Below are 9336 nucleotides of genomic sequence, written 5' to 3'. Positions count from 1 at the left end.
GGTTCCAGGAAATGATTTACTCACGAGGAATAGCAAGCTAGATAGCTGGGAAATGGCAGGACCTGACCTTGACCTTGAAGCGGTCTGTTCCAGCTTGTACCTGCCCCCGAGTGGACTCCTGGAGGGAAGGCTGGGGCTATTGGACTGGTTTCACATATGAGGAAGCTGAGGGGCAGAGAGCAAAAACAAAGGCTGTGGAAGGAGACTTGGCACAGGAAGGAAAGTCTCTGAGCGCAGTGGGGCCCTGGCAGAGGTGTTCCTGAAGGATCTGAACTTGAATATATCAGGTACAGGCCTCTGAGACATGCCCTATGCCCAGATATAGTTACAGAAGAAATATGAAAGACTGAATTTCATATGTAAAGGAAATGAAGCTTAAAGGCAAATGACAGCACACCTGTATTCCCAGCTCTCGGGAGATGGAGGCAGGAAGGTCAGGAGTTCAAGGTTATCCTGGGCTATATAGTGACTTTGAGGGCAACCTGGGCTACATGAAACACTACCTCAAAAAAAATGTGATTTTTAAAAATATTTTATTATTTTTATTTTTTATGTGTATGAGTGTAATGGCTGTACGTATGTGAGTGCACCCATGTTGTGCAATGCCTCGGAGGTCAGAAGAGAGTTTCAGATTCCCCTGGAACTGGAGTTAAAGACGGTACATAGCTGCCATGTGGGTGCTGGGAATCAAACCCAGGTCCTCTGCAAGAGCAGTCAGTGCTCTTAACTGCTAAGCCTCTCTCCAGACTGTGATTTTTTTTAAAAATGCAGGCAAGAGGCAAACTAGGAGGCCCATAAAACATGGGGTACTTTGTCCCTGCTGATTATAATGTGTCATAAGCTGTAGACACCTCAAGGTTCCGTCCTCGTCCTCTTGAGTTACTGTCCAAGTATGCATCTCTGATGCCCGACAGAGCAACACACCCAACACCCCGACTCACAGTGCCCAGGATGGAATCCCTATTTCGACCCCCACAGGAGCCTCTGAAGGGCTGGGAGTGGGTTGGAGCTAGACTGAGGGTACAGTGGGTGATAGTCAGAGAAAGGTGTGTGCAAAAAGTTCCCCTAGTGCTGGACAAGAAGAGGAAAACTAGTAAGCTGAAACAAAAGGAAATTCCAGTAAAAGGCATCTAGGCTTCTAGAGGGTATAGTGGCTTGGGGTGGGGGGGTGCGACCCTCAGAGCCTCTCTCTCCTACACCAGGGCAAGAGCAACATTCAGGGGGCCCAGGAACTCACATTGAATTAGTGAGAAGGTCCCAGAAAACCCATAACTGCCTTTAGAGTCCTCCATGACCACTTAGTTGTGAGGTAGGGGGTAAACTGGCACACCCCCACCCCCCACCTCCCAGGGACTCAGGGGGCACATACTAAAATCCAAAGATAGCAGAGGTGAAGGGAAATAAGGCAGGGGGGCAAGTTTCCTACCCCTGGGGCTCCTCAGCTCCTTCCCCATTGATCCACAAAGATCACAATTCATTCTCTCTCGCTCTCTCTCTCTCTCTCTCTCAACCACTCTTCACTCTCTTGTTTGGGCCAAATAGGATGGCAAGTTTGCACTTGTGCTCCAGCCCTCCACATAATCGGTGGCAGCACGGCTGCTCCAAAGGGAGGGGTCTACCAGTGGAATGAAGGAGAGAGAAACTCTTAAGAGTGACGGGGCGGGAAGGGACCTTGGGCATCCTCTGACCCAACCTTTCTGTGGCCTGTGGCTTCCACACCATTCCCATGACCTGTGTGCTCACCTCACCGACCACCTCCGTCTTTCTTTCACGTCACACAAGAGGCCTCCCCAGGCTGCCTTCTCCAGGCTTCCCTAGGGCAACTGCCCTCTTTGCCTCTGCTAGCAAATCAATCGACCCTCTTGTTTTCTAGCTGAGGAAACTGAGGCCCATTGGGATGGAACTTGAAGCTAAGAGGAATCTCTAAGTACAGCCAGGAAGGAAACCCAAAGCCTCTCCATTTAATCCTTGGAAAGGGAAAAAGGCTCAGCTCTTCTCCACCCCAGCTGATGTGCGCTGCCAATGTCAAGGGTTTGACACTCCAGTCACCTTTAAGGAGGCCTTGGCCATCGTCCATTCTTCTGGGTACCTTGTGATGATAGGATGAGTTCTAATGGCCTCTAACCTGCAGAAAATTGGCTCTGGAGCAGGACTCTGGGGCCTGGTATAAATACAAAGAAAGTGATGGGGTTTCAGGGATAGCATCCAGCCTCCCCCTACCCCCTCTCCAGGCTTATTATTGTCCTTATTTTAAACATATCCTCTGCAGCCTGTGAAATTAAAGGGAGAGAAGGTTAGAGTCAGCTGTGGAAACAGGCTTGGCTCAGTGGACCGAGCTTTCTCTGCGTCTCTGCATTACCCCCACCCCCTTCCAGACTGACCGTGGGTAAGCCTCTGCCAGTGTCCTGGACAGGAGAGTGCGCATGCCAGCGGCACTGGGTAGGGGGTCTCAGTGGGCTGGTCTCCATCACCTTGACTTGCCAACAGTCTGCCCTCCTCCGGCCCTTAGACTCAGCTCTAGGTATGGGATGGAATCCAGAGGGTGGGAAGTGACGACGTAAGGAGTAAGAAGAGTTGGGACTTGGCTCTGTGTTTTCGAGGTGCTCCGTGCCCTGCGTCCCGCGTGTCAGGGGGTTCGCGTGTCGCTCGTGCATCCAGGTCGACCCCAGCCTCCCAGAAACCCTCTTTGTCTGCCCGCGGAGGTGCGCGTGCAGACCCGCGCCGCGCGGCCCTCCTGGCGTGCCGGCGCAGGGGGCGCACCCTTGCTTCTCCCGGCTCTCCACCCCGCTGGGAGAAGGGGGGACGAGCCGCAGAGCCCCGGTGCTGTTTGGTCTGGAGCGGAGCGGGGCTTGCATTGATCCATTGATTGTGCACGGTCTGCGCCTGACCTCCCTGCTCCCGGGGAAGCCGTCTCCATGGAGACCGGGCCCGCTCCCCCAGCGCCGGATTGTAAATTCCTGCAGGCAGCGGCCCGGCAGCCTGGGGAGGGGGCCGCCGCGCCCGGGCGCGCAGGGGGAGCGGCCGCCACGCCGGGGCCCCCTTTGAAAGAAGAAAAAAAAAGGGGGGGCACGAGAAAGGAGGTGGAGGAGGAGGAGGACAAGGAGGAGGGGGAGTGGGAGGTGGAAGAACACGAAAGGGAGCAAGGAGAGGAGGAGAAAGGCGAAGGAAAACAGACCGAGGCGAGGGGAAGAAAGAGGCAGAAGGGCGTGTTTCTGCTGCCTTTCCCCTCCCCTTTCTCAGGTCCCTCGCTCGTGCTCGGCGCGCTCAGCGGTTGCTGCTCCCTCCGGGCGAAGCTGGGCATCGGGTGGGATCCTCCGGAGCAGCCCCGCCGACCCCGCCCGCCCGCCCGGCCCGAGCTGCCCCTTCGCCGGCTCCCCGCGCGCCTCCCGCCCCGCGCGCTACCCGACGTTCGGCCCCACAGCAGCCCCCGGAGCCCCCGGCCCGGCCCCGGCGGGGCGCCCTCCCCTCCCCCTCCGGTTTGTGCGGGGACCCGGCCCGGCCTTCCACCCTCCCGGGGGCCGCGACCCCGGCCCCCGCCGCCCCTTCGTCCCGCGCTCCAGCCATGGGCTCGGGGTGCGTCCCCGGGCTCTGCCTGCTCGTCCTGCTGGTCTACGCCCGCGCCGCCCAGCACGGCAAAGCAGCGCAAGGTAAGCTGGGCTGCGGGACAGCGGGACAGCCCCGGGTGGGACCGGATCACCCAGGGCCAGGGCAGGTGCCGGGAAGTGGTGCCCCCCGACTCCCGGGTGGAAGGGCTAGACCTCCGGGCGCTGCGCGCGTCGGGCAGAAAAGCCTGGAGGAGCTGAGGGCGGGAGGAATAAGGGAGAAGTTTCAAGGGGGCGATGGGCTGAAGTGAGCGTGCGCCCCCGAAGTCCGCCTGACTCCCTTGCCACCTCCCAAGCATCTCCGAGAGACTTCTGGTCCCCTCCTCTCCAAACATTACTAGACTGAAGTTGTGGGCCCAAGACAGAGGGAATGAAGTTTTCAGCCGCGCCACAGATTTCTTACCCTCATCCCCACCCTGCAGGCAAAGTCAGCCCGAAATTTCGAAGTTGCTGTCTTATCAGTAGAAAGATGTTAAAGAAAAAGAAAAAGAAAGTTATCTTTCGTGGTGAAACTTGACTCGTCTGCTAACGGGGTGGTAGGGGACAGAAGAAGAAAATTTCTGTGACCGGCTTCTGGCACGAACGTTGCGTTTCTGCCTTTGGGGAGGGAAATCTCTTTCCTCTCGCATGGCTTTCATTTCTTATCATAATATTTATTTATTAAGGCCTGGGGTTTCCAATTCCATTTAAATCCAGGTCAGAATTGCATTAAAATAACAAAGTAAAATTCCAGGCTGGGGAACTCTGACAGATCCCTCTAGGAATTGAGAGAGACTGGGAGGCCCTCCTGCCCCCAGTCCCTGACCCCGAGCTCACTGCCCAGCCAGTCCCAAAGCTGTGCTGGCAGAAACCAGGCTGGTGTCCCACAGTTCTCTGGGGACAGCCGCCCCTCCTCCCCTGACCTTCTGCTGCACTCCTCCCCCGACACTGTCCTCACCCAAAAGAGATTTATATGCACAAAAAAGAAAATTCCTCCTTGGCCAGGTTTTGCCTGGGTGATAGGACTCTGCCTGTTGCCCTAGCTGCCCCTGAACGCAGGGCGGATGAGGAGGTGTCTAGGCTAGAAGGAAAGTTGAACTTGGAAGTGGAAGCAGTCGGGGTGTAAGAAAGCAGGTCACTGTGTCCCGGGGCTGAGCACTTGAGTCCTAAGCTGCTCTGTACCACCAGATGAGTTCCCACTGTGTTCATAGGTGCTATGTCAACACCACCCTCCTCTCCCTAAACACTGCCTCTGGACTCACCACCCTCTTCCCCACTCCAATCTGTCCTTTAACAGAACTAAACACTAGAGACCCTCAGCTGTCAAGTTCCAAACCCCACCCCCACCTCCTTCCAACCCCAAACTGCTGCTGCTTCTGCAGCCTGGGTTCCAGACAGCCCACCCCTGGGAACAACCCCTCTCCTCACTGTGGATTTGCTTGTATTTTCATAAACAAAGCTGGCTTTTGTAGTGCCTTCTGACTTACTCATAACATGGAATTAGCTAGGGAGTTTAGTCTGAAGGAAGGAACAGATTTCATGCAGTAATCTAGAGACAAGATAAGGGCCTCTTTCAAGTTGGAGCCAGTGTCTGCAGTGACCTAGTGAGACGGGGAGGAGGGCAGGAGGAGAGGCAGCCTCTCAAAAAGGTTTTGGGCACACGTGGAGACTCCTAAAAGGAACAGGTGCCATCAAACCAAGGCTCTCAAGCCCAGAGACCAGCCCATCTTCCATGGGCAGAAGTCAGAATATCTCCAGAGTACTCCAGGGCACCCATCTTTATTGCACACCCCACCGGGTACTGGGAGAACCGCAGCTGGAGTAGAGGCCCTACGCTTAAGGAGCATACAAATAGTTTTGTTCCTTGTCTATTCATGGGGTACACCTGAGTCTCTGCTGTCACTTGGCATCTTATACCTACCTTCCTGCCTTTTTCTCGGCCTCCTTCCCTGGTTAGGATTGCTAGTCTAGCTGGGATTAGAAGGGAGCCCCTCATTGACCCTACCATTCAGAAAATCTGTAAACCCCCTGTCCATCAGAGATTGCTTAACAACAGGTTTGCTGGTTTACAAAACTATCCTTGGACCCAGACTTGCAGGTAGATGCTTGGAGAAAGATGGGAACTATTTGGTCAAGGCCTTGCACAGGGAGGGTGCTGTGGGCTTCCAGGAGTCTTCCCTTGGCCCTCAGCAAATCTCCCATCAATCCTCACTGCTAGAAAGCTCACCTTTTATGTCACATGCTTTTCAGTGAATCTCCAGCAGGTCTTTAAAATACAAATACCCTGGGCAGGTATCTTACATGGAGTTACTGTTACCTCTGGGGACAGCTATATCTGTCACTTTTTAATCACATAGCCCACAGTGGGGTGTTAGTCATCTGGAATGGGGTAGAGGATAGGATCCAGGAATTGAGCCTAATCGCAAAGGTGAATGTGTGTGTGTGTGTGTGTGTGTGTGTGTGAGAGAGCGAGAGAGAGAGAGAGAGAGAGAGAGAGAGAGAGAGAGAGAGAATGAGACCACCATCACCCTGTTGGTGCATCCATGGGCAGCTGTGTCTACTGGGACCTAGTTCTTATCACAAATGCTGAAGGTTGTGCATCCATGAGAACCGTCTGGATGAGTAGGTGGGTCGGCCCGTGCGGCTGGGACTGAGTGAGCATGAAGGGTACACGGTTTTGAGTGTTTTTCAAGTGCCTGTCTGTGTATCTTAAAGTAGACAGACTGGATAACTAAGATAATTGTTAACTTAAAAGCATTAATTTGCTTTGCTTTTGAGGGGGGGGCGGGAGTGGAAGGACAGCCACGGTTAAAAAGACCTAATCCTTGCTTAGGGCTCAGGTTACAGCTGAATGAAAAGGTCTCAGGGCCTCCAGGAGAACTACTCGGTACCTAGGCGGGCTCTGGGACAGCCAGCCTGGCCGTTTCCTTTACCTGGTAGTTTTCTTTCTTCATTAGGGATAGAGTTTTGATAAAGTCACCTATTTAGAAATCATACCATCCCTGAGACTGAGAGCGTTCATCTGGCGGCGAACAGTATCTCTCTGTCTCCTTCGGTCTCTCCGGGTCTCTGTCTGGGTGTATGTGTCTCTCTCCTTTTCCCCACCCCTCTCTTCCTCTTTAATGTGGCTGTTTCCTCTCCTCCCGGCTTTCCTCAGCTCCTGTGGCCAGCTCTTACAGTGAGGGGACTGTTCCTCCTAGCCCCTCCCTCCAAAATATGAAATGAAAACCATACCCATGTCAGTGGGTGAGGGTGGCTCCTTGGGCAGCCGGATACTGCCTGTGCCCCAACCAGGCCGTACTGAGGAGAGAGAGCAGAAAGGTGGGACTATGAGACCCACCCCACTCTTGGAGCCTGAAGTTTATAATCAGTTTCCCCTAAGTGCATCTCTCATTTTTTTTCAGAAGGATGGACTACTTAGAAAATCCTTAGACATCCCTTTGACCTCTCCTCTCTGTGGCATGTTTCAGGTGGGGAGAAGCCCAAAGCTAGGAGGACACTCATGGTTTTGATCTCCACTCCTCGCCTCTCATCATCCCCTGGAGTCTCTGCAGGGTGGAATGAGAGGGAGGGGACTGGAAGACAGAGACCACAGCCACGGCAGGTATAGAGGAGGAAGAAGTTCCTCAGGAGTCCTCAGATGAGATTGTTTTCTGGAAATTTCTGGAATCTGGGCATGAGAACCCGTTTGAGATGTGAGTGTTGGGGACCTGGTTGTAAAAGGAGCCAGGTCTGGTGTGAGTTTGGGAATGTGAGGTGTGCATTCACTGGAGTGTGTGTGGGGTGTATGAGCATGCATGTGCACGACTCTGTGTGTGTGTGTGTGTGTGTGTGTAGCACTCCGGTGAGAGGAGAAAAAGGAAGTGGGCAATGTGCGTTTTGTTTTACTTGAAGAAGGAAGTGGAGTGGCTTGGTCCAGTGCCTTGAACTGAGGGTGGGGGAGGGGAGCACATGGCTTCAGACCCTCTGGAGAAGATGGAGGTGGAGGAGCTTGCTACTGGAATCCTCCCCAGTCCCTGCCTCCCACTCCAGGGTGCGGGTGTGGGCCTCTATACCCCTAGCACATGACTACTCAATAAGAAAGAGTCCCTGTCAGGGCTGGAAACTGTGGAGTTGCTCTGAGGCTGGCAGTGATTGCAAGAGGCCCAGACCTGGGGACAGCTTCTTCAAGCTCCATGGCAAGACAGGAGTCTGGAAAGGAGCAGACTGTTAGACCCATGGTGGTAGGGGTGGTGATGAAAGAGCTACTCACCTGGGCAAAGAGGGGGGGTGGACTCCCCTCTCTGTCTCCTCCTCACCTACTGCCAGACTCAGCTGGTGCTAGGGGGGGTAGGAGTTGCAGTGCAAAAATGAGTTTTGACAAACACAAAGCCTAGTGATTGTGGCCTCTGAGGGAATCACTGAATTCTCTTCCTTGTTTGTAAAAACCAGCCAGGCACCTTGCAGCTCTGATTCCCCGTGGTTCACTGAAGTACTGGTGAGCCTCGGTCCTGGGGCTGCACCTTGCGCTGGTTCCTCACCCGAAGGCCAGGCTTGCTGGAGGCTATTTCACTTGGCTACTTTTCCTTTCTTCCCTTGCTTTGGTTTCCTGGGGTGCTGAGTATCTAACAGTTCTGAGTCCTTAGATGAGTGCCTACCCTGGGAACAAATGCAGAAGCCCACGCACATGTTTCTGTGAATGAGCACGGTAGAGAGCTGGGGAAGAGAGCCAGTGGCTCTCAGGGCTGGACCAAGGGTGTTGCCCTTGGCTCTCTGTGTTCCTGTCCAGCCTTGTCCTCTCCCTCCTCGGATCAACGCCTCACTCTGAGTTGCCATTGGATGATAGCTGGGTTGCAAAGGTGACCCTCTAAAGCAAGGCTTTGGAATCCTTGGCTTGCCTATGGCTTTTTCCCTGTGGCTGAAACCCTAGCCTCAGAGAGCCTTTGAATTTTAGAGCTTTGTGCCAGGGGCTGCCCAGGTCTGGTCGCTGATGGTGAGCTAGGGGAAGACCCAGGCCAGGAGTGCTGGCCCAGAGGAAGGCATGGGATAAGAAAACAGACCTAAGGAATCCCTGGGTGAGGTGCAGCATCAGGCTATGTGGGCGTTGGGGGGAGGGCTGTGGAAGGATGGGATGCTTAAAGGGTAGACCCTGGGGAGCAGGTTTACAGAGAGGACGTTTTTACAAGTTTCTAATTATATTTATTTGGAGTTTTCCTCTGGCGGTTTGAAGCTGTTAACAGCAGGAACCTGTATCCCTGGTGTTTGTTTTTGTTTCTAACCAGCTGCCTGGCCCCAGAGTAGTGAATCCAAGGGCAGGCAACACCTGCCCATTGCTGAACTGCCCACCCTTTCCTTTTGCGAGTGTGTCTGCCCCTCCCTGTCTACTCTTCTACCCTGTGCCCCTCTTCTGCCTCAGAGCATCCATGGTTGGCTCTTGACATCCAACCAGACTCACCCAGATTCCAGTTCCATTCCATCCGATGGCTCCGTGTTGGATGCTTGGGGCCAGGGGATGCAGAGATTCCTCTCTCAAACACTTAAAGACAGTGCATAGATCTGAGTCCTGTCTTCACGCTACTTGTTTACTCTTTCCAAAGATAACCTTACTGGGCTTTAATTTCCTCATTCACTTAATAAGAGGTACCTGCAGCTACCCCAGAGGACATCAGGAGAACCCAAGAACCCACCATTCACTGTCCCAGTCCTGTATTCCCTGTATTCATCAAATAAATGCCTCTACGTGGGTACTATTCTGAATTCCATGTCTTTTTGCTCT

At 53.8% G+C, this 9336-nt stretch overlaps 1 protein-coding gene across 5 annotated transcripts in view; it reads left to right on the top strand.

Annotated features, from left to right (window-relative positions):
* The first annotated feature begins 3153 nt into the window (after nucleotides 1-3153).
* Scube3 (signal peptide, CUB domain and EGF like domain containing 3) overlaps nucleotides 3154-9336 on the top strand; it is a 35816-nt gene continuing 29633 nt past the window's right edge. For all 5 annotated transcript variants that reach the window (XM_029566928.1, XM_008840108.2, XM_029566927.1 and 2 more), the window contains exon 1: nucleotides 3154-3647. In XM_029566928.1, coding sequence (XP_029422788.1) covers nucleotides 3563-3647 — 85 coding nt within the window. In that variant the 5' untranslated portion in view covers nucleotides 3154-3562. The remainder of the gene's footprint in view (nucleotides 3648-9336) is intronic.

The sequence above is a fragment of the Nannospalax galili genome, unplaced genomic scaffold (assembly GCF_000622305.1).
Source record: "Nannospalax galili isolate Female #2095 unplaced genomic scaffold, S.galili_v1.0 scaffold538, whole genome shotgun sequence".
Lineage (NCBI taxonomy): Eukaryota > Metazoa > Chordata > Mammalia > Rodentia > Spalacidae > Nannospalax > Nannospalax galili.
This window is presented reverse-complemented; position numbering and strand designations above follow the sequence as displayed.